General features: G+C 39.5%; 1 protein-coding gene across 13 annotated transcripts in view; it reads right to left on the reverse strand.

Moving 5' to 3' along the window:
- The window catches only part of LMO3 (LIM domain only 3), a 201,923-nt gene that overhangs the window by 48,711 nt on the left and 127,189 nt on the right, over positions 1-26,023 (reverse strand). For 10 of the 13 annotated variants that reach the window (XM_006130277.4, XM_075897699.1, XM_075897676.1 and 7 more), the window contains one exon: positions 23,196-23,409. In XM_006130277.4, the coding sequence (XP_006130339.1) occupies positions 23,196-23,401 (206 nt within the window). In that variant the 5' untranslated portion in view covers positions 23,402-23,409. Of the gene's footprint in view, positions 1-23,195; positions 23,410-23,818; positions 23,889-26,023 lie in introns of all 13 variants that reach the window. The other 3 variants (XM_075897659.1, XM_075897648.1, XM_075897668.1) reach the window with 1 other exon arrangement.

The raw sequence follows: 26,023 nt of genomic DNA on the forward strand, positions 1-26,023 counted from the left end.
CATTGATAATCTGTTACCAAGACACTATTCAGACTCCAGTGAAGAAGCTTACTGCTTACACCCCATAACCACCAACTGTTCCAGGAAGCTGCCAGACAAACCGGTCATTTCAATCCCAAGGTGGTCTGAGATACTTGTACAGTATCAAGATTTAGGTAGACTCATGTCTTTTGGGGGCCATTTTAGCTAGGCTGAGACTTCTTGTGAGTATTTTTATATATAAAGCAGTATACTTAAAGAGTTGTTCAACTAGGGGTAAATTGTTTGCTAATGGTAGAATACACAGTATTTGTGGACAGATACAAACACTCATAGAATATAAAATCTAAGAACTGGTGAATTGACCAAAAAGTTCACTCACTATTCATTCAACTTTTTCAGCTAAACTTGTTTTGCATTCATTGGAATATTTTCATAAAGGTCAATTAAAAAAAAAGACTGACAGTGGACAGCTAATTTTAATATAGCAGAATATTCTAGAAAAATATTTTTGCATCAGAAAACTGATCAGCTATGGTTACCTGAGTATCAAAACATACTTATGACCTTAACGTACAATGTAATTAGCCTGGATTTTCAATATTTGCAAAGATTGCTGACTATGCAATAAAATCATAATTTTGCAATTTCTCAGGTTTATTCTTTCTGTCCCTGAACCGATGAAAAGTTGAAATTTGAACCCATTATTACCAGTTAAGCTTTATAATTTAACAAGGGACCTAAGAAGAGTAAAAGAGGAGTAAAATGAGACTATGTGAATAATGGATCACATTACAAATGTTAGGACTTAGTAGCGCACTTTATTCTTTAGATTTTACAAGACCTGATCCAATGCCTACTGAAAACCATTGACATCAATGGCATCAGGCAAATGGCACTGACTGCATCTTTACTCAGAAGAAAAAAGACATGTGGAGATTAGTCCCAAAGTAAAATTTCATTCTCTGCTCCAATTTACAACATGTGCAATCCCACTAGTGGAACTGCATGATATTTCAAGTCAGGGGAAAATTTGGCCCATTGTGTTTGATCTCTATTACAGAGAATTTTAAAATGTTTGAGGAGGAAAATTGGCTATTTTGGGGTGTATAGTGAAGTCTGTTGTTAAATGCATTTGGCCATCATAACAATGAATCAAAGTGCCAATCAAATATCCTGACAAACTCATGTATCAAATGACTTGCATTACTAATGGTGGTAGCCACTAAGGGTACGTCTAGACTACAGGCTTGTGTCGACAGAAGTTTTGTCTACAGTATCTGTCGATAAAACTTCTGTCGACAAAGAGCGTCTAGGCACATTCAGTTCTGACGACAAAGCAAGCTGCTTTGTCGACAAAACTCTGTAGTCTAGACACACCCAAAGTGATGCTCTAACACATAAGATCTTTACAAGTCTGAGGAAATTATACACTACTGTTGGGTTTGCAATACAGAGTCTTTTAAGGGAGCTGGTAAAAGTAACAGGAGAGTTTGCTCTTTGCTGTACTCTTTTCAATTATTGTCAATTCCTTCTCAGAATCCTTCCCCCACCCCATTTGAGCTTTTTATAGTTATTTCTGCCCTGTGAATATCTCTTGGACAGTTTTGATTTCAGCAAGTACCTCTTTTTTTTTTGTTTCATCTCTAGTCAAAAAGGGAATATCTACTCATTTCCCTCCAATGAAACTCTGCATCACTGCCACAACAGCAACAGATCAGAGAGGATTGCAAATTAATTTTCTATTGGAGAAAAAAGTCACTGGCATAGAGTCTGTATATTGACTTGGTGTAACTGGTTTTATTTACACAAGCTCTTGAACAGGAAGAAGACATGAACAGGCAGAGAAATGTGCGTGTCTTTCAGGAATGTTAGCCAAAACACCAATGACCAATTTCCAGAGAACAATTCTGCCCCAAGAATTGACCCTAGATAAAGAGAATAAGGCAAAGAGCAAAGACTCCTGCTGCTGGCAACTGGTCCCCCAAGAAACAAAACCAACAATACAGCATTTCTATAAAGACTTAACAGTGCTACAACATTAAGAAAATGAACCTGTAATACATACACCAGTCTCATGTGGTGACTCCCACTACCACAATATTTATGAAAAAGTGTACACTGGAATGCAGGATTTGTGTCTCCATAGGATGTAAATAAATTTTATACAGCAGAGGAAGCTGCTGCCATGACACCATATCATATCATAAGCACGTCTCTAAATTGTATGAACATAAACCTTTAGTAAAGACTCATATGGACTGAAAGGGGATACTTGCGTTAGGAAGGCTTGCAGGGCTGGCCCCAAAATAATAAATAAAGCATAATGGTATGCAGAAAGCTGGCTGGGAGCACGAACAGGAATGACAGCACCCAAGTTAAAAATAATTAAAACTAATAAGCCATGAAGCTCACTAGACAACAGATCAACACCTTCTCTAGCACTGATAGCTTTACGGTGATGGTTCTCCTCTCATTTTGGTGCATTCGGTGCCCTGTTTGGAAGCATTGGCCCTTCTAATAGGAATATTTCTTCTATCTTGCAGCTTTTAATCACCTATTAAACAGTGTAGCTTTAAAAAAAATATAATTTGTACTGAGAAATTACCTATGGGGTCTTTAGGTGAGGTGCTGTACAAACACAGAACAAAGTGATGATCCCCAGCACAAATCTTACAAACCGAAATATTAGACGTAACAGGCGAATACAATGAACAGACTGGGGAAACAGAATCAGTGAGGCAAGGACAGCACACCAGCTGTCAAAGTGCTCTTTTTTTTTTTTAAAGCCACCTGGTAGATATGGTTACTCCAAGCCAACACTTGGGGTGAAGAGCTTCTAGTTTCTGTAATGCATCTAATGATCACATGTAAACCCTATTTCTCCACTACTCTTATCAGTTTCATATTCACAGATAATTTCCACACCCACCACTTTTCTAGTCATCTTTCTCGGCTTCATATCCGCTTCAGCTATTTGCCTGTGCTCACTCCCTGCCCTTCTACTACTGTGATGGCCCACAGCTTGGGCAGGTCAGCATAGGACTGGGAAAGTTTTCCGCAGGTAGCCACTTTTCATGGGGGGGGGAGTTTGTATGAAAGAGACCATGCTTGACAGCCACTTCCTAGTGCTTTAGCACATGTTCCACACCAATATTTAATCACCTATTAAATTAAATATTCCACCATTGTGGGGAATAAGGCAAAGCAAATAGTGTCAAGGGTTTCATGTTATATGAGCTTCAGTCTCCATTATACAATTTATGCTAGTGCAGCTGCCATTGAACAGGAATCAAGTCCATTACAGATTCTATATGGATATCTTGTTAATGCTGATTGTTCTCCTCCCGTCCCGTCCCCCCCATAAGGTTTTTCAGCCATATAAGGTTTTTCAGGTTTGGTTTTGGTTTTTGCCTATCAAACAGCAGTTGGTGTTCCTACTGCAACAGTCACCATTAAAAAATGAGCAATTTTCAAAGAGATGCTGTTAATTGAAATTTGGCCCAAAGTTTACAGTTCTTTAAACAAATTCCCAAGCTTTTATGAAAGCTAACTTTAATGTTTCCACAATTTAAAAAATTCCACTATTTTTAAAGTGAATAATTACTATGCAGTATTTGAAACCCAAATAATGCTCAGAATCAAAAAGTGGAATTTACTGTGAAACTGTAACTTTCATTTGGTCTGAGAGTAAAGCAAAAATTAGAGAGCACGAATGTGAACTGTAACAAGGAAATTAGGTTTTTAGTTATTCCACTTAAAAATTTTTGAAGTAGCGCTCGCAGCACAAAAAATCTCTTTACAACATATAGTACGATTTCATTTGAAAGACCTCTACAGATAAATTTCTGCTAATTTAATTGTGTAACTTTAAATTTGTTAAAAGCTACTTGTTAAACCCGTAGGTCCTGATTCTGCAGGAACTTGTGCACATGGGTAATTTACATGAGCAGCTCCATTCACGTCAATGGGACTACTCATATGAGTAAGCCTACTGTGCACATCATTCTCCAAAACTAAAAGCTCTTCAAAGCAGGGATTGCGTCTTCTGTATGTTCTCTAAAGTGTGTAGGGTACTTTCAGGGAGTATTACATAAATTTATACCAGTATGGTACATTTTTGTTGTGGTGATCCAGGAATATGCATGGTTTATTGCATAACAAGTATTCTGCTTATATTGCTAAGGTAGGGTCAATGAGATGAACTCCATCATTCCTTTTAGTACTGTGAAATTGTACACAATTATATTGGTGTCTCACATTAAAAGGAAGAGCATTATAAAGAAAAGTGTCAGAAAAAAATTCACTCAAAAAATTCAAACCAAGATTAGCTCACACTTAAAAAAAAGACAAAAAGTTAATTAGAATTAAATACTGCATATTAAGTCTTGTATAGTGACTTGCCTTTTTACTTTTTTTTATTTTTATATATATATTTGTTATTTGTATTGCTATAAAATAGATAGAATATACAGTTAAAAAAAGTGGTGTTTGCCAAAAATGCCGTCTGGGAATCCACTTTTTTTTTTTAAACTAAGACTTAGAAATAACTAGGATAATTGTCGACTTTTGAATAGCACTGCTTATATACTCAATGGCACACAAATGTATCAATCCCCTGGAATCCCTCTTTTGCTAGAAAGACTTTTGTCTGGTGTGCATACAAAGTAGGATATAAATGTCCATAGTAAAGTCAAAGCCTCCACTTAAGAATGGGTATAGAGAAGTTATGAAGAAAGCTTCTCCCCCATTTAGAAAGCTTCTCTCCCAAACTAAAACATCCAGATTTTCAGAAAAGCTCTTACAGGAAAATCTTGCCATAAATGAGTCCCAGTGAGAGCTGCTGGATGCTCAGCACTTTTGCAAATCTGGTCCTTATGTCAAGTTTTGGCAAGTTCTGACAGTGCTACACCCATATTATAATATAAACACACAGTTTAATTTTTAACTTCAACTGGAAATACTAAATCCAGCTGTGCTGTGTCTAGTATTTCTTGATTAATTGGAAACTTGGATATTTATGATGGCACTTAAACACCAAAAAAAAAAAAAAAAAAAAAAATCAGGACACCAAATCTAGATTTTATATAGGCCAGTGTGTTTCACTACTGGGGCAATAAATGAAACAACCCACCACCACCACAACACTGAAAACAAAACTAGTATTTGCCAATATTCATTCAGTGTCCAAACAGCTGTTTAGTTTGACCACATTTGTATCCCGTGCCAATTGTGAATGTTTGCAGCAATTACTAACCTACAGGTACCAGTGTACCTATACAAATAGGCATTTGTACATGAACAAGAGTATCCACAATTCATTCATTTACTGTATGAAAAAGCTTCAGTCATCTCCGCACAGAGAAGAAACACATGTGAATTAGGTGACCAGTCATGCAACACAAATACCCAAAGCAAACATGAACACCCCATAGACTGACACAGGTTTGCATGAACTATTTGGCAAATACACTCAACTGAAATCAGGATCAATTTGCTATTCGGGATAGAGGGCAAGGGAGGGCTAAATTTGTTCAATAATTTATTTGCCGCTAACAATCTGACCAGCTCTACCCTAAACATCTGAATTCTCAATGCAATTCTAAGAGGAAACCAATCAAATACAGTACAGTGTGTGCATGCTGCTGAGTTGTTAATCTCAATGTTTCTAAACCAAATAATATGGAGGAATGCATAAACTGCTTCAAATTAACCAGGTCTGACGATGCATTTTAAGAAAAGCACTGGGTGTGCCTTGCATACAATGGTAACAATTTGTTATGCACTCTAGTGTTACAGCACTCTAAATGGTAATTGTTTAAAAATTCGGAAGCATTCCTAAAATGTTTCACTTAAACATTTCTGCAATAAAATCTTATTGAACTGTTGCTTTCATTAATTTTCTTCACACTAGAGACCAAAGAATGCAAGTTCGACTTTCTCTTTTCTTTCTTTTTAAACTTTGCCTACCACTAGCAAATAAACTCTCTCTCAATAAAATCCTGGCCTTGAGTTTTGGCCCCTTAATAGTAGCCTACACGGTTGACTACCTTTGGTGTTAAATTTTCTTAAATTGTATTTCTGTCAGTATATCATTTTTTTAAGCAATGGACCCTATAATAGCAGGCACTATTCTGTCAGGAGTACATTTGAACAGCGTGACAAGTATTTTTCACTACAGGAGACAAACAATGATATGTATTACATGCAGTAAACATTGCCTTTGGTACACAGGGTTCTCTTAGCATTCATCTGTCTAAAATCTCATTGTGTCCCGAACAGGAAAAAACCCTGCCTTCTCATTAACAATTGCCCAGGGCTGTAGGTTTGTAAAGTGCCAACAATGCACTGTCACATTTCTCATGAAACAAGAGCTTGATTGAATATTACAAGAGATGGTAGAAACCCAGCAAGGTTGATTAGGATGTATTTTAAATAGTAAAAACAGAATAAGTATGTATTTTACTGTGCTGCTTAACTAATAAATATGTATTGAATAATTCTTTATACACAAATTTTGTTTTATAAAGATGTTTCCTGAGAATACTAAGTTAGCAGCAAAAGGAACATCTCATTTGGGCAGAAATACACCTCAGTGCAAATGAACAACAGAAGGTATTCTAATCTATTTCAGCTATACACGTGGCCTCCGGTGGCATCTGCAGTGCTCTGAGTCTATATGTTAGGGGATGGATTTTTAAAACAGCTCAGTATTGGCCTGGCTCTGCTCTGATTTAAAGTTAGCACCAACAGCAGATTTAGGCCAACACAGACCCCTTTTAAAAATCTCATCCTATTGAATTAAACTTTAGCTGAGCTTAACTTGGTGCTCTATCCTGCAGAGGTGTACATAAGCAAATAACTGCACTCCCATACCTAACGGCACTCCCATGGAAGTCAATCGGACTACTCCCATTGCAGAAGTGATGCAGGATCTAGCTCTTGCTCTGTTAATTACATTCTGACTGAGAGTGATTTTTTTAAAAAATAAAAACAAATTCCCAATTATTCAAGAAGACTTGGAACTCCACCGGGCAGAGGTTGAGGTCAGCAGGGGAATGGTTAGAGAGCTAGCGTGGAATTGGAGAGACCTACGTTCAATCACCTGCTCCAGGTGATTGACTTAAGTTATTTGGTTTCTACAGCCCAGATCCTCAAAGTTGACTCCGAACTTCTATACATTTGACAGTCTGTACCTCATTTCATCCTCTATAACATGGGGTGAATAGCTCTTCTCAGCCTGCCAGATGTACACTGAGAACAAACACATTCCAGATTAAGAGATGCTCAGTAAGGGAGCCTTCAGTGTTTGGAATAGAGAATATCAAGAACAAATTCTATTCAGAACTTCTGAGTGCATTCCTGGCTGTCCTTGTAACCTCAGTTCCCTGTTCTCTGTACAGGGAAATGTCTACTGCACTCTTAAAGGGCAAGGATGAGAATGCCAAGCACATCAACAGCAGAACACCAGTGAACCCTGGCCGAGGCCCACCAATCCAAGAAGGTGAAGGAGTCAGTGGATGCTGCCCTCCCACCAGGGAGAAGACTCTTGCTAATGATAAAATAACTCCCAATTCATCTTACCTAGCACTTTTCAGTCAGTCAGTCTCAAGTGGTCTGCCAAGGCTATTAGTTTTATTATCCCCTTTGATAAGTGGTGACGTGGCTGATCCAAGTCATGCAGCAGGCTCCTTAATAAGCCAGGAATAAAACCCAGGTCTCCTGAATCCCTGTCCAGTTCACTAGCCACTTCCAAACACAAGATAGAGGAGGACGTGTATTCCAAGGTGTAGGGTTAAGTAGCGGTGCACTGCCTCCTGCATTCAGGGAGAGTTCCTTCGCGAGAGACAGGCACACAAAAGATACTCTAAGCAATGACGTGTTCCTCTGACCTCTGGATGGTGATCTAAAATCTGCAGCACCATGAAATCTGGTTGTGGCCAAGGGTAGCTTATGCTTCTCTTACTTGCAGTTTGCCCTCTCGGCCAAAGAAGAGTAGTCTTACTAGTTCTTTGCTCCAGATCAGAAATCATTGGCAACAAAGCAGGGAAAGTGAGATTATCTTATAGCATAGAGAAAGCCTTTGTATTTTAAAATAAAGGGAATGACAAAAATGGCACTGAGCAATAGCTACATGACTTTACCATCCAATACACACTAGAAGCTGGCGGGTAAACAGACTGCCAGCCCCCGGCCACTATGACTTCAGTCTATAGTACAACATCATATGGGTTCCGCTGCCGTGATGTGTTTTCCCTGTACATCCCTGCACAAGATCCTGAAAATACACCGGGCTCAATCTGTTAAGGGACCAATGGGATAGAAAGCCACTTGAGCTGCAGTATCAAAAGGTGAGACCCATAAAAAAGGCCTATACAAATTACTTGCACGGTACTCAGGATTTGCATCACAGCAACAGATTTTGATATATTGTGGTGTAGAAAAGAAAAAACTGCAAGGACTTCCCAAAAAATAGGACCACCCCCAAAGTCCCAGCCATTTCAGCTACTGACAGATAGGTACATATGGAAGAGAAAGGCACAGGCTGGCCACCTATGCAGCAATGCTCTGCCTGAGAGAAAGAGCTGTGAAAGTTAAGTGCCTTCGCTAGACACCCTTTATGGGTGGAATGACGACAAGAACCTGCCCATCACCCTTCTGCACCAGCCTGCAGAAGTGAGAGGACTGGAGAGGCAGCTAGATTACACAGCAGCAACCATGGCTAGTGTAGCACTTTCCTCCAGCATCTCTGGAGGCAACGTCCCTGCCTCAAGCATGATGCCTCTCAACCCTGCCTGCAGAACAATGGGCATCTATAATACACCTATAGCCATAATAGAGCCAGCCTTTTTAACATTAAATTTAAAAAATGCACACAGAAAATTTAGTGTTTTGATCTTAGCAAAAGACATGCTTATATGAATTTCTGGAATCACTGTGGTAAGTTTTGCATCAGGTAGGAGACAAAAAAATTCTTGCCCACCTCACATAATTCAAATATAGTAGTATAATCTAAAGCCACTACTTTTACTTTTCGCTCCCCCTTCCCCCCCCAAAAAAGAGTGTCTCATCTCTCTTCTTCTGGCTGTCGGTACCCAAGTTAAAGAAGAATAAGCAGGTAAATACTCTCTCAAAATGAGTGCTGGAATGGACCAATTCAGTACACAGAAGAGTACATCTTTTAGCACAAGATGCAGGAACTTTCAGGTAGGCCAGGTAGTTCTGAACCAGAAGAACACAAAATGCCTTATGCATCATTCTTTTTGGAAACACCACAAACCTATCAGTACAGCAATGAATGAGAACCAGGATCTAACCTGATCACATTATTTTTTTAAACTTGATCAACTTTGAGATTGTATTACAGAGAAACCAACAACAAATTCAACATGCTTAAGATCATCAGGAAAAGCATTTGTAAGGCCTGTAAACAACTAAATAGCGACACAAACTATCATGGCTATGATACAATAGTGGAGATCCTTACAACTGGAATACTCCCTGCTCCTTACTAAAAAGCTCTTCTATTGGATTTTTTCCCCAGCATGCTTGCTCAAGCAGGCCCTTTAAGTTTGATTGCAAATGCTTGGCTCTTTCCTAAAGTAGCCATTTGATAGCTACCTGCTACACACTTCTCTCTTCTAACCAGTGAGTACTGGTTCTGCTTTCCATATTCTTAGTACTGAAAAAATAGCACATGGGCACAGGACTTTCTGGCAACAGAAATGTGGGGGTAGAGAAAGAGAGAAGGTATGTTACTGAAAGATTTGCACCCTAGTCAAAACTTTTCCATCTTAAGGTCTCAAGTGTGAGAGCCAAGACTTCACATCACCCTCCACATATCCACTAAGAGCAGTTCCAAAGTCAATCTTATGCTATTATCTATCAGACTGAGAGGTTTTTGTCTGATTTGTTATTTCAGCATGAGAAGTGGGGACAACTGACAGCAAGCGGTCAGATGCCTTCGGCATTTGTCTGCTATAGTACAGCTGTCAGACCGACAGCATTTTGTTTGAGGTCAAGAGGAGAGAGAGTGGTTTAAATAAAAATGGAATATAATTGAAGTCAAGATTTTCCTAAACCACTGCACCACTCAGTCCATAGCGAAGACATTCTAAGTCACACACGTAGGATAACAGGTTCAAAATGTCAGCCATTTCTCCCTTTCTTGAGAGGAACTCAAGCTGCAGGAGAGTTGCCCATGTGGAATACAAGTCTTAACCTGTTTGCATCCTCTGTTGTTGTAGGACCAAAGCCACATCTTTTCCCACATGTCGCTCCATCCTGTAAACACCCAATGCTGCAAAGAGGGCCAAGGAAATGGAAACCCCTCCCCAAAGGGAAAACCAAAGTGGAATGTTTACCCTGACACCTGCTCTCTGTGCACTCAAAGGAGCCCCTCTGACTCAGAATGGCGTGACTGGGACCTGAGAGGGAGTACAGAGCAGCTGCTCATTGTGGCGGTTCCCTATAGCAGTCCAAGAAGCATGCAGAGGAGAAGCTAGCTGACCTGGCTTCCAATTCTTACTGTATCCCTTCTACCTCAAGTGTGCTCCTCAGCGGTCACCATATGCTCATCTAAAGTACAGCATCACCTGTGGTTAGGTTAGCACAATGGCAGTTAAGAGTGCAGCACAGATGGCTGGAGCTCTATTGAGAGAAGAGCATTACACCTGTACCAGCATGTTGTGTATGTCTAGACTTGTTTCCATGTGAGGTGTCACTACTGGTGCAATTGCAACAACGGAACAGCACTCTTGAGACTGCAGAATAGTCCTTTGAGGGCTGAAAGGCTACAGGGTTGGACTCAGTGCTTTGCACACAAGGGCTGTCTAGGCCTACACCCAGACTCAGAACTATCCCGTAAGGCAGGGCTACTCAACTTTGGAACCTCCGGGGGCCACAATGATACTCACCGCACATTCTGAGGTCTGCAACTTAAGTGTGGTTGCATATACACGCAAATAGCTTCTTTCACACCGACGAGCATGAATACAAAAATTAAGGCAAGACTACACAACACGCAAACCCCATTTAAGTCAGTTCTGCTGATAATAAAATGCAATATCTACCCGATTTCCACCCATATGACAGTACTTTTAACGAGCAATGACAGTCCAGGAATTTAACTACTAACACACATCAACAGAAGACCATTATATTGACTCTGTTTTTAAGCATGTTCCCAGTGGAGGCCATGTTCAAAGGATCCCACGCGGGGGGCCACATGTTGAACCCCATTTAAACCCAAATTACACTGCGGGCCACATGTGACCCCCATGTTGAGTAACGCTACTATAACAGAAGACTTGCTCAGAAACTTCCTAATGCCTGCTACCTCTCTTCCATTCCCCAGCTTGGGCCCATTTTCATTGTAAAGGTAAGGGAACACTTAACTTTGTGTCAAAAGATTCTTCAATATTCCAGTAAAAGGTATACCACTTTGTGAGAATTACATAGGTAGTACCAGTACAGTGTGTTGCACTAATCATCTAAGTACTGTCCAGTCAAGAGTTGGTGTCAAGAACTTATTTCTTGGAAAGATAACGTCTGCAGGATCACCTTTAACAGGGAAGGGAAATCAGACTTCATAAAGAAACTGAGGTAGGTAGTTAAAATGAAGAATCTGCCAAGAATTTTGGTTGGTTTGTTTAAAAAGTAATGTGTAACGGATAAAACAGCATTAGAGGCTTAAAGGCTGTTTTCTAAACACACAGGAAAAAAAATGTATCTATCCTAGATGTTTTATCTGCTAAGATTGCAAGTCTACCTGTGTTAAAAAAATACATGAAGTATATTTAGTTTGAATTATTTTGCCAGCACAGTAGGTTCCTGTGAATGAATGACTGGACACTTGCCAAACTACAGTAGATTTTACAAATAAACCAGCTCCTGTAGAGATTAAGGTATATTTGGTTGGGCGGGGGAGGAAAGAGGCAGATCAGGGAAAATACTTATCTACATTGGTAGAATTAAAGAGATGGAATCATGAGCACTTGAAGACATTTAAATTCTTAAAGGAATGTGGTTAGTAATCTTTTCCCTTTAAAGGAGTAAATCTTAGTCTATCAAGTGATACAATATTGTTCCTAAAGAGGAGAGAACTAGCCTAACACTAGGCAGACTGCTATATACCCAGCACTTTCTGAAAATCAGAACACCTGTTTCCATCAGGGCTTCTGAGCCTAACTTTAATCACCCATTTTAAAAACTAGATGAATTCTGGTGAAGTTTTTTTTTTTTTTTTTTAAATCACCACACAGTGTGATCCTTTCCCCCCCCCCCCCCCACCACTGAAAAATGGGTGGAGTGGAGGGGAAGAGAATGAATTGGAGGATACCATTCAGAAGTTTGACTGACCTACCAAAGCCAAACATAGTTTGGAGCTTGTGCTATTTCACCAGATAGTTCTGGGCAGCGAGATCACACCTAGCAGACTTGTGGTGGTCAGCTACTCATGAGCAAAAAACCTCCCCAGCCTGTGGAGGGGATGATTATTCTGCAACATAAATTAGGGTGAAATTAGGAGTAATAGAGTCAAACACCTGGTGTTCAGGACTGAGGCCTAAAGCAAGATAAAAAGTAACTTGCTTTTAATGTATCAGATTGAACATAACTAATGTCACTAAAAGAATTTATTGCAAGACACCACTGTAGTAAACGTTCACCCTTTGCATCAGGAACAGTTCACATTTAGAAAGTGCTCTTTGCAGCAACTAGGGTTAAATATGTAGCCCCTTCCCAAAAATCGGCAGAAAAAAATGCATTTTCCCTATACATTAGCAATGAGAGTTTTCACTAGAATGTGTTTCAGTCTTTTTTGGCTCTGGGCCATAGGAGCAAAGGTTATCTGCATCTTCACAAATGGTATATATAGGACTTCTTTCTATACTAGGAATAGGGGTATATAGTGCTTTTTTGTGATGGTACTGGCCAGTACACAGTACTGGCACCTCCAGTCAGAGCTTATCTGGAAACAACAGTGTACTGGCACCTCTGAAAATGGCTGACAGTCAGCTGGATCTTAAAGAGTACCGGCACCTTTTCTTTTTTGTTTATTTTTTTAAACAACAAAAAAAAAAGCACTGGGGGTACAACAGTTCTGAGTAACAGCCTTGAATATAAAGGAAGATATATGGATAAGGAACAGATGCAGAACTGGAAGATGGATAGATAATAGTTAATTATTGCAAATAGTAACTGGAAGTCCACAGCTAAGCTTTGTGTGTCACTATGCTATGTACTGGACAGCCACCCTTCCAGAAGAGCTTTGAGTCTACATTCAGTTAATGTAATCCAGTGAATGTAATTTCCTTCTCAAGATCTGCATTAGCAATAGCGAGTATCTTAATTATGTGTTATTGAAGAATATTCAACAAGGCTGTGTTGCTGTTTTAACAGTGTATAGATGCAAACATTTCTCGGCAAGAATTTGATACATGCTATTTCAAACTCTGCCAGTTAGTTGTATTCTTGCACGTATGTTATGTGATACGACTTTTGGATCAGCACCAAACACTTCTGATTCAAATATTGGTGAGCCTCAAAAGTATGGATTCATACACATCTATACTCATCTATGTGACTGATTTTGAACGTTGCTCACAGTAAATCTCAGCTGTACATATGCAAATGGTTATGGAACATTAACCCAAAAGGTCTACACACCAGCAATAACTCATTTAAGAGTTAGGGAGGGTTTGCCGGATTTTATCCTCTCCCCCCAATATATGCCTAGTTCAACCCAAATAGTGCTCTCGTGTCTAGATTCCATGATTCAGCAATTTTCATTTCACTGTCGGGAGAAATTGGAGGGAGAGAGAGGAAACAAACTTACATATTATCCCATAGCTTAATATAAATGAACTAGCAGATGCTGGCTGATATCTAGAGGAAGAAATCTTATTTCCCATAGACTCTCACACAAACCCTAAGTTCAAAGGCTTGACCACAAAAATGCAATGGGAAAGTAATGGATATAAATTCAAAGTGACAGCACTTCGGTTTTGTGTAGTTCCCTTCTAAATAGAAGAACATACCCCCCATTATAGTACGTCTGGATACAGGAGTTGACATCCCTTGTTTATTTCTCACCTCTTCATAACGTAAAAGGAAGCTGCAATAAAAATCACTGATTTCTCTCCCCACAAGCAGTTTTATCTTTAGATGTTGTGCAATTCTCACTTTCATCCCATATGTGCTAACACAAGACATTATCATTTTTGCAAGAGAAAAGATGAAAGGCGTAAATTACAGTACTGCAGAATGCCACTTAACACAGAAACGGCAGGAGACTTTTCCATGGAATACCAATCCAGATTTGAAAACTCTTCATTTTACGAGAGGTGATTTACCCTACTGAAGGCTTCTGTAACGTGCTGCGTACTTTGTTACAAAATCAGAAACACGTTTAAGTGTAACACAAGTAAAAACCTCCCACAGTTAATAATTAGGGCCACTTGTGCCTTCAGCCATGCAAATACCGTTCTCATTCCAGCAAATAGGGACTGCGGTTGTGATAAGAAGCTAGAGTTTGGTCTAGGCCAGGGCTGTACTACAGACGTGTATCAGTATAACTACATTTTCACACCTCTGGTGACCAAAGCCACATCCCTTGGTGACAGCTACATCAACCTAACTCTCCCCACACTCTCCTCGGCTGTTGACAGTGCTATCAATGGGAGAGTTTCTCCCCTCAACACAGCTGTCATTTCTTGCAGAGGTGAATTAACTACAGTGATGGAGTAGCTCACCCATCATCACTAAAGTGCAGCTGTAGTGCTATATACACTCTCCATAGGTTATATGAGCAGAGCATTTCAACACATGCTGAACTTGAAGCCCTTAAGTAGTCTCATTGAAATCAATAGGGATCCTCAAATATTTAAGCTAAGCTGAAGCACTGTGGTAAATTGGCCCATATTTGAAAAAGATTTTAAGGCCAGAAAGGACATCTGATCTACATAATGCAGGCCATCAAATTTCATCATGTAACTTCTGAGTCAAGCCCAGAACACATTTCTGCATTGAAACAGATGTTTTAAACTAAGACTGAAGGGTTTGAGGTTTTGACTGAAGGGTTTCAGGGTCAGTGGGTATCCTTTAATTATGATAAGAGAAGGATACATATTCTATTGTATTGAAATGAGTATACTTTTCAATCTCTTAAGTGAGTTTTCTTAGTGTCCTTGTTGTCATGCAGTAAAGACATGTAAAGACAGCGGAAATAAGTGAAATTTAGTTACTGGGGGTCGCATTTAATCCTGACTATGCCCTCCAGAACAGAATATTGTTCTGCCAAGTCAGGTCCGTCGAACTATGTCCATAATCTGGTCGCCAAAAGAAGACCATCGGAGTCTATAGCTATTCTTCAAGGGACAGTATTTCTACAGATGTCTTAACCTTTGATGTTTTGAAATAAATAGATGGATTATGTCCATGACCACCTAAAAACAATGAAAAGAGGGACTCAAGAGACCAATGGCTAACGGCCCATGAATGTAGAATAATTTGGGGTCTCCGCCACAGAAAGCTCCAAGACAACAGCAAAACCAAAATGTCACGATTTATAACTGCTGAACTACAATAAGATTTGTTGGCAATGGCTTTAATCATTAGTTCTGAAAACACTAAAATCAGAAATTCGATTAAGTATTACATTTGGGACAGAGACTTTAAATCTAAATGATATCTCAAGCTTAAAGGGCCTTCCATTTCACCATAAAAGTCTCCACTGGGGAAAATAAACTTTCAAACCACAAGGCATCTGGTAACAATATGCGCCCTCATATTTTAGCATAGGTATGCCAACTAAATGAAAACTCATAGCCTTTAACATCGAAAGTATGTATGGTATATGTTAGATCTTTTGGCCCTCAAATACGTATGTGTCAAAGAATATTTTCAGTAGGAGAAAAGTGTTTGTGTTTTGATTTCTTTTAAAATCTTTTTCTCCTGGGAAGAGTGAGGAAAGCTAGAAGTTTTATTAAAGCCAAAAGCTTACTATCAAATAGCACTTATTTGATCGGTCATAAATTTTGCATAAAATTTATCTTGGGTACCTTCGAAATTTACCTTGGAAATTCCTAGTTTGCTTATAAGCCACCAGAAAGGTTATATTTAATACTGGGAAACAAGCATAAATTAAATTTTCAGAAGGCAAATATAGTACATCTAAGTCACATGTGAAAGTTAGAAATTAAGCCATCTGTCATTGGTAAAAGATTCAGGAATTTATCTCCACAAAACCAAAATCATGCTGTGGAGTACAAAAATAAGTAAAATAGCATTTAAAAAAAAAATCAGGAAAATTTAAGACAGTAACAACAAAATACAATATGGATGAAAATTTGAATGTGGCTTTAAAAAAAATTTCACTAGCAGACTAGTATTAAAGTTCGCTATATGCAGAAATATTATGCCCCTTTTATCTTAAACCAGAATTTAGGGTGCATTGAATATAGACGATATACCAAAACACTACTCAAGTTAGGAAACTCATGTTCTAGCTAGTCTCGTAAAACAAACATCAGTGTGCTTCTGTAAGTATTACACTCAAATGCAATCTACTTAATATAGCGAATACTTTATACATAGATGAAGCCAGTTACACAGATACTGCAATTCACTGAGGGAAGAGGAGTGCTATAGAATTCAGCAGGGAAACAAAGGATACTGTACATATTACAACAAAATAAATTCTTTAAAAATCCTATAAAATTTGATAGTTTAAAAATTCTATAGAAATGATTTTTCTCTATCTTACAGAATTTGGTGTAGCATTGTATGTGCTGGCTTAAAATTATATACAGTAACTTCTATTTCATTGAGCAATTGACAAAATCGTTGTAGTGCAATTATTTGCCACTCAGGTATCAAATAATAGCATCACAAAATGCAGCAGCATTTTCAAAACAGAGTATCATCATATGCAAGTTCTCCAGAAATGTCATGTCTGCTTTCAGCTCTCCTGAAATTCATTAATCCTATGGTTGTGCTTAAGGAGATAGTTTAACAATGCACAAAGTGGCTGATTTTCAAGGAGCCTTATAGCAGGGAGCATTTGCGCACTTAAATTAAACCCTGCATAAAAAACATACTACTTCAAAATATGCCACTACTAAAAACTTTGAATATTTTAAGGAAAAAGTTACAAAGAAAGAATAGCAAACATGGAGCCACTTGGATAGCGTCAAACTTCACTAGCAAACAAATTATGCTTTAGTGATTATATTACAGCATTTCAACATATGCCACTGAACACTAAATTATTACAGTAATTGAATGTGCTATATTAAAAGCTAAAATGGATAAAATTGCATCAATTTATGTAGCTATGCAGGATATTATTGTATCAGAAAAGTATTAATAGTTACCAGTGTTAGGCAAACTACACCTGCACGATAAGACGGAAGAGTTCTGGAGCTCTCACAACATGCTTTTCCACGAACGGCTAAAAGTTGTTCCCTAGTGCTATTTTTATAGAATTTGGTATTTTAAAGCCAACAGCACATATAATTAGTGTAAGTATTAACACACATGCATCTTACACACACAATTCTTGACAAGCAGAAAGATTCAGTGTCAAGATTTTAAGACATCTGTTTTAGAGCCCATTTCTGAAAACTTACTCAAATAATTTTCAGGATCAGGCCTTTAGTAAGGGAAAGTAATCCCTTATACTCCAATTCCCAACAAACAAGTGGGTAAACTTGAGCTCAGTGCAACTTAGTGCTTCATGCTTTGATGGTTCCCGCTCTGAGTTAAGCAAGCTGGTTAAGTATGGTGCAGTTTAGAATCACTCCATACTCAATTATTCCTAGTGTAGTCCCTGGAAAAACAAATCGAGTTTATTTATGTATACATTTTTGGATGAGTTAATCTCTTAGCTGTGTGCAATTTTTTAAAGCTTTCCACTATACGTACTAAGGAATTTGGGTTTAGTGGGGGATGGAGGGGGAGAAAAAGGGAGAGGGAGAATTCTATCAATCAGCACCAGAGCATGAGTTTTTAAAATAGCGTTCTCTTGAATTTTACTCCAAAGTATTCTCATTAAGTATTTAAAAACCACCAAAAACCCCCCCAAAAACCCAGTTACGTTATAAGTAAAGGACAACTGTACAGACAAGACTGAATCAAATGCAAACAATTCATATCTTTGCAATCCAATCCAGCCTTCCACAATCTAAATATTTTAGAAATGCAATATCTGTATGATGTTTATGCCTGAACACTATTTCTGTAGTGTGCTTTCATTATTTACAAGATCTGTGCCAATATTTTTTCAACTTGGTTTGTCTCTGAAGTCTTCAGCCAAAAGCAAAAGGAAATTCAATTCACCATCTTCCCTAGCAAAATATAATCTAGTCATCTTTATAGCTATTCAGTGATACTTTTAAAGTTCATAGTAAATGCACAAGCTAAATGTTCATTAAACATAGAAGAAGAAAAAAAAGGGAAGAATTTTACTATTTTGTATTTCCTTTTCCCACAAAGATCCTACATGCAAAAAACCCACACTAATATTTGTTTTGTGAATCCTCTTTGTGAATCCTCTTATGGTCAGTTTACATGTCTAGAGAATTTATTATGTAAAATGTTCTAATTCAATTTCCACATTGAGATGGATTTTCTTTTTTTTTTTTTTTTTTAAGTCAGAAGCCATATTCTTTGTATTTACTAAGAGAGATGCACTCCAACATTAGTGTCATGGAACTGAATTAAAACCAGAAACAGTGAAGGTAATTTAGCTATGTGAATGCCTGCTCTTCAGTGAAATGCTGCAAAAATTAAATAGGAATGAAACAGCACTTTGTAGTCATTGGTCGCTCAGCAGGGTTTGCGTAGTTAAAAACCTAAGTGAAAAGGGTGATTGACCTACATTGCTACTAGCTTAGCACAGCTGTAGTTTCATATTTTCACTGCTTCAGAGGAAGCTCATTATTTAATGCAACTGAGTTACAAGTAATTGTCAGTCTTTCATTTTTCACTTTGGGCCAGATATTAATCTCAGATGTGTGGCACACATTACTGTGCATCTGGAGATACCCATTGCAGCACACACGTGCTCAAGCCGAGTAGTAACCCTTGAGATAGGTGCAAAGTGTGCTCGGGCCTAAGATAAAGATGCTGCTCTGTGGTGCTAAAGAACATACAAAAGTCCAGTGAGCAGCAGAGGGAAAAGCCCTGCTACCTAAGAATACAATTGGCAGTTTTCCATTTTAAAAGTTTTTTTGCAGATGTTCCCTGTGATACGTATGAAATATGCTTGAGTTACAAGTCATACCTGTGGTTTAAATAAGTACGAACCTTCCAGTTAACAACCAGTTTGATACGTTAATAGCCCTTGGGCTGTGAACATAACAACTGGTCATTAACTTCCATAATGGACAGATTTCAAAGAGAGTATCACTCTTGTAAATGGACATGCTGCCAGTCAGAATGGAGGACAGATTGGGATGGGAAGCTACATTAAGATGTCATTTCACATTTCTGGAGAAAAACTGTTTGTATTAATAATATGTTCCATTTACTATAATTGGATGCAGAGTAGGAGCGTGAACCCAAATTCCTTAAATTAAGTCTTCACTGCTAACCCAAGAGTGTATGAGCAGGAGACAGAAGCCTGCAGGGAAACTGTGTTCTGAATCTCATTTTCATGGAAAGTTATTTCTAATACTGAGCGTTCTTTACACAAGTCAATTTCCTTACTGGTTAACAGAATAGGGTGGATTCCTGCAGTGCTTCTCCTTCCATTTTCTCCCCTCCCTTCCAACTGCTCCTCTGATGTGAGTTGTCCCTTTGAAGTCACAGGGACAACTCACATGCAAGAGGCTGCAGGATGAGGCCACCAATGGATTGCCTAAGATATAGTTTTGTTACATCTCACTACGAAGACATCCCCTGCTTAGAAAACAGGAGTTAAAAATAAAATTAGTTTAATATCATTGATCAGGGAGTTTGATATCTGGAACTCCTTGGTATCAAGGTGCGGATACTGGGAAACAATTACTTTTCCAGAATGAATCTTTATGTGCACACATAAGATTTGGAAAAAAAAGGGTGGACGACAGGAAGCCTCTGTACAAACAACCTTGGACAAACAATCATCCCCTCCCCTCCCCCCCGGCCTCCAGTTTAATAATGGAGCCACTTTGTTTTTCAATAAGACCATCATTCCAGAAATTCTGGAAGTGATAATCTGACCACAAACAGTTTAACTTGTATTTCTATTTTGCTCTATTTTGCTCTCTTTTTAGTATCACTAAAGTCACATATCCTCTAGAGGGCACCACATAAAATAGGAAGCTAATTCTTTTCTATGTAGCTGATTAAAACTCTGTTTACAGTTAATCTTACTCTAAGAAGATAGTTTGAAGCTGTAACCCAACCATAATCTGTTCATTAATACAAAGTAATGTATTCATAAACAAAAAACGTTCACATTTTAAACTATTTGCCTACAAGGAAAAACAGATTCTGCATTAGCAGTAAAATGAGAGTTACTTGTATAGGTTCACTGCATAACTATGTGTTGAGCCCTGTGCGGATACAAATTTTGTATCAGCATCCATATCCACAAAAATGAGCTGCAGAATATCTGCACTGATATCCGCAGATGCAGATATGTGTACATTTGCGGGGCTTTAACTACATGGTAAGGCAATGAGGTAAATGAAGCACCCACAGATAATCATTTAAGTGCATCAGTTTAAAATTTAGTGTTTGAATCTATACATTTGCAAGTATCACTACAGTATAAGCACCATGACTATATTTTGATGAATCCACAGCCAGATGAGAAATATTTAAACTTGACAATGACATGATTCTCTCCCCTGTTGGTTGTAGTTATCCTGATCAGAACAGCAGATAGCTGTATGGATGATGAAAGCTACACATAAGTCAGTTTAAGTCTGAATATATAGAGCCTGGCAAATCCACAGGAATCCACATGCATGGATATCCGCAGCTCAATTTTTGCAGATACAATTTTTTTGTTTAAATCTACACAAGGCTATATGAAAGCAGCCACACGAGACTATGCAGAAAGGAGAGGATAGATAGGACACAATTTAAGCATCTTACGTAGACCATCCCCCCCTCCATCTTCTCCCCACATGACTTGTCTCACCCTACCCCCTCTCACAGGATGTTACCTGAGAAAGTTGGAAATGGGGAAGGGGAAGTTAAATGCCTCACCTGGCTGCTGGAGGCTGCCACTCCCCTCCATGGTTTGGGGTTCACTAGGAATAAGAGTGCTCCGGCCTTCAGCGAGCAGGGAGCCAGGTTCAGGAAGCACAGCCAGCAGGTGAGGCAGATGAGGGGGATGAAGCTAAAAGGGCAGCTGCCCTAGGGCCTCGAAACTTTAAGGGGGCCAGAGCTCCCAATAGCCACCATTGCTATCATCAGTAATGGCCAGAATCCTGGCCCCTTTAAATCACGAGCACTGGCAAGCACGAGCCGGACGGCACTAAAGGACTGGCTGGGGGAGATCAGGCCCCAACTCCACCCCTTCTGGATTCTGGAGCTTCCCTCACACATTCTTTAACCAGGGGCTTACACTTCTATCCATAGCCCAGGTCTCACCCAATTGCCACCACAAGCTGCCTAACTGGCCCCCTCCAGTAAACGTTACCATAATTTGGGGCAGCAGGAGCCAGTCAACTCTCACATGCAGGAGCCCGGTGGCACCTCAGATTTTCAGGTGCCCTATGCAGCCATGTATTCCGCGTATGTGCGGGGATGGCCCTGTATGGAGTAGTGGGTCCCCTTCCTACTTACACATTAGCTCAAACTACTGCCAAACCAAGTTTCCATCCCAGCTAATCCTAAAGAGCTCTAGCAGCCAAGAAAGAATAAGCCGGGTTCTCGTCTGCACCGTACACCTAATGTTCCAAATGCTTGATCATTTATTGCTGTTGATTTGAGAGGCATGGAGAACACCTTATTTCAAGATGCAAGATTTGCTTCACTAGCTGTTTGCAAAGACAGAGATAAACCTGGAACTCCTGCAGGTTCCCCCTCCCCCTTGCCACTACTGCATAATCATTTGAAAAGGGAAAAAAATAGGTCTTAGTTTGAAAGTTGAGAAGAGTTAGATTGTCACCAGGAAAGAAGCTGTTTGTGTCTTTTGAAACCACTGTCATGAGCATATGATCAACGGCTGTACACCAATTCCTTTAGTTATGGTTTCCAGCTTTTTCAAGCAACTGAACCAATTTGTTGGAATAAGACTTAACTAGCACTCATCACAAGAATCTCAGAGTCCAAACTCAATGTTTTGCTCCTGTGCAGCACTACCTTGCAATCAGTTCAGTGTTCTCTAACTGTAGTGTTCTCGAAGCCTGTAATAGCAGACTTCACAAGGAAGAACATTGCCCATTACACAAGATAGTTTGAAGCACCTCAAGTTGCATCTCAGATCAGAAAATGCGTAACTAAACGGGAGGTGCCATGTTACAGCAGAGATCATACCTGTATTTCCTTTCCAATACTGCATCATCACTAAGGCAGGGAAATGTAATGAAGCCAGCCGAAAGAGTATCAGTGATCACCTTTATAGTATTTTAAAATTAGCAACAGAAACTATTGTATGGAGTATAGGACCACTTTAGACCTAATCTATTTTAGAGCTTGTCTACACAGCTGGGAATAACGGGCATCTCGAGGGTGGGAGTTGTAACATGCACTAACTTACTGTACATTAATGGGCCCATCCAGGCTTTGCTGGGAGACACTTAAGGATCCCTAGTGCACATTAACGTAATACTGTTTTAAACAGTACTATATTAAAAACATACCTACAGGATCTCATTGGACCAATTAATCTGCAGTGTGTTAGTGCGCTTTAGAAAAGTAGAACGCTGTACTTTCGTTATTAGAGGAAGATGTGATGCCTCCAAGTTAGAGATGAAAGAACAGCAGTAGGAAAAACCTATAATGTTTACACAGTGCACTTTCCTCTCAATAGAGGGCTTCAGAGTCCAGTGTTGTCAGGCTGACATCTATGCATTTATGAGGGCATGCAGCGGTTACTTCAATTCAAACTATTTTTGCTATCATGGCACTTGTTTTTATCTGTACAATACTTAATATAGGACTGGGGAAAGACTTTATAGCAGTCGGGTATTTATTGTTCCAAGGGATCTTTCTTATACAGCGAAAGGCAAGAGGACTACAATGCTTACATACTGGACAACGACGACAACTCCTACCTCAGGTAGTCTCTGCGACAAAGGATAAGGTTGGCTTTGGTGTACAAGGTGGAGCCCACCTCCCCCAAACGACAGTCACAGCACGCACATTTCAGGCAGTCCTCATGCCAATATTTGTCCAGGGCTTTTAGAAGATACCGGTCCTTGATCTTACGGTTGCAGCCAGCACAACCTTTCGGCTTGGTGTCTGGCTGGACCGAGAGCATTTGTATACCTGAAATAAAACACAGGAGAGAAGAATGAGATTTTTAAAGTCTCCCTTTCACAGGTGTGAATTTTTCTTCCTAATGCATAAAAAGGTTGCTCTTTAGATGAAGTGAATGATTTAAATAGTTAATGTCACATTGACAATAGCATTAAGAGTCATTTAATCTCTCTCGGCTAGGTTCCTTACCTTCTCCCCAACATCCCTGCCTTCTCAGGCACTTGGCAAAAATTGCTATATACAGTAATTAGTTAAAATTCGAATGGTCAAAATTTGAACAAATCTGAGGAAGAGTTGAATCAGGAGCAATATTGAATTTGATAATATTTTGCACTAGGGACAGCCAAAGGATTCCCAAATATTAACCACAAGCATTCCCAATTTTATATTTGGAAAGAAAGAAAATTTAGACTTGTACCTCTAATTGCAAGACTGCTCAACACCCACATTCAGGGTCAAATTTGAGAGCTCAGTTCCCATTTATGTACCTAAATAAAGTGAATGGACAGTGAAAATTCAGAGATTCTGAGAATTTCAGGGTGATCACTTTTCATATAGATTCAATAGCACAAAAGCACTATTGGTCCTAAATGACCTGCACAAATGTCAGTTATTCACAGGCAAGCAGATCAACCGAAGCCATTTCTCCTGATTAGCACACAGTGAAACAGAATACCACCATTGTAGGAATAAAATGTTTATAAGAGGTATTATATCAAAGATTCCTGAAGAGATGTAAGTGGAAATATTATAGCTTTAGACAAAACAGTAAATGCCACTTAGGAGATATTGAGTGGCAGACACCTACAAATTGCAAAATTAAGTTGAAGGGGAATGTGTAAGGAGGGGACTAGATGGCTAGAAGTGAAAATGATAAATAGTTACTCTGTCGCCCAAGGATCAAATCAGGGAAGGAACCCAATTGCTCTAGTTTTTACAATGCACGGTGGGTGGAGGGGGGGGGACCCATCTGCCAACAAAGATCATGGGAATGAGTGTCTCTAGATTAGTAGTTTGAATCCCCACTCCAGATCAACCTAGTCATCAGACTTCCTTAAAATCCAAGTGTTTCGCTCCTCTGCCCCGGTATCTCAAAGTCCTCCCACTGTAAACATCTAACAAGGCTGTATTATTTCTCCTTGCATTACATCAGGCAGGCAAGCAGAGAGATAGAAATAAAGCATGCATGCTGAATCATTACTCTATTTTTCCTCCAGTGTTCCAAGCCAAGCGCGTAAGTGCATATGTTTTCATAAGAGTGCACCCAATACACAACCACAGTCCTCAGCCAATATGTGAAAGATTTGAGCAACATAATAATGAACCCCAACCCAGAATCAAGTGTTACTGCCCACACGTATTGCTTTCCTTCAGGCTTAGGTTGGGAAAAACAGAAGGACTCAGCTTCTCCACAGCCTGAAGGTCAAATATGAGCTCTGAGAGTACAGCCCTGTGCGGCTACAAAATTTCTATCTATATCTACAACCAAGCTGCAGATACCTGCCTCCACAGACGCAGGTACCGGTGGATTTGCAGGGCTGTTAGAGCAATGAAGGAAAGCAGCATCCAGAGGTATGGACTCTTCGCCAAGAATCCCCGTCCATCTGCTGTTTTAAAAGCTGGGGCCTGCAAGATCTGGCTATCAGCTCATCTCAACTGGTGTGGTAAGTTACCAGGAGGAAGAATCAGTATGAGGTAGCTACACCTGAGCTAAGTAAGGGTACATCTACACTAACATTATTTCAAAAATAATGTTGAGCTGGAGGACTTCTTATGCCCACTCCTGTAACCCTCATTGTACGAGGAGTAAGGGACTTCGGAGGAAAAGTGCTCTCAGACCACCTGCTGTGTAGACAGCCAAAAGCCAAAATAGCCTATTTCGACTTAAGCTACGGAATTGACGCAGCTCAAGTTGCGCAACTTATTTCGGCTTCAGCCCTGCTGTGTAGATATGCCCTAAGGAATTACACTCACACAAGCCACCAGGAAGCCAGTGTAGACTAACACACTATAGTGTGCCTTTTTGACTGGCACCACTAAGACAAGCTGCTGCATTTTGCACCAACTGTAGGTTCCATGGTTGCCTTTAATTGTATGTTCTCCATGCAACTACCCTTAGTCTGCATAGATACTAGTTCAGCTAAGAGGCTTTCTGAAGGGGCAGAAGGAGCAACTTCTAAATTTTATCTCTGAAGCCCAGTGGCCACAGAAATTAGAACAATAATCCCCACTTGTGCTATGGAATGCCCCTAGTACAGCCCCGCAGTTCCCCACCCCCATTAGTCATGTAATTAAATATTAATCTAACATATGTAATACAAAATAGCACTGTTGTATTTTGGCTGGCATTAATCTGAGAAGTCAACGGCTCAAATTCATTTTTCTGTCATTTTGTCTGTGCATTGCCCACTGCACTGTAGCATGTGAGCATCATAGCTCCCAGCAGCGGAATGGACATAATCCATGTTCCCATTCCCCGTCTCTGAAATGGAGATTATGTGACTTTCCTCAGGACACGTGAGAAGCCACCATCAAAAACAAGGCAGAACAGCCCTGTCTATGCCAGTGCCTTAAGCACTTTCCAGGGCACCTTCCAGTATGCTTCTTCACCCACAAGCTGCAT

This window comes from Pelodiscus sinensis, chromosome 1, assembly GCF_049634645.1.
Source record: "Pelodiscus sinensis isolate JC-2024 chromosome 1, ASM4963464v1, whole genome shotgun sequence".
Taxonomy (NCBI): domain Eukaryota; kingdom Metazoa; phylum Chordata; order Testudines; family Trionychidae; genus Pelodiscus; species Pelodiscus sinensis.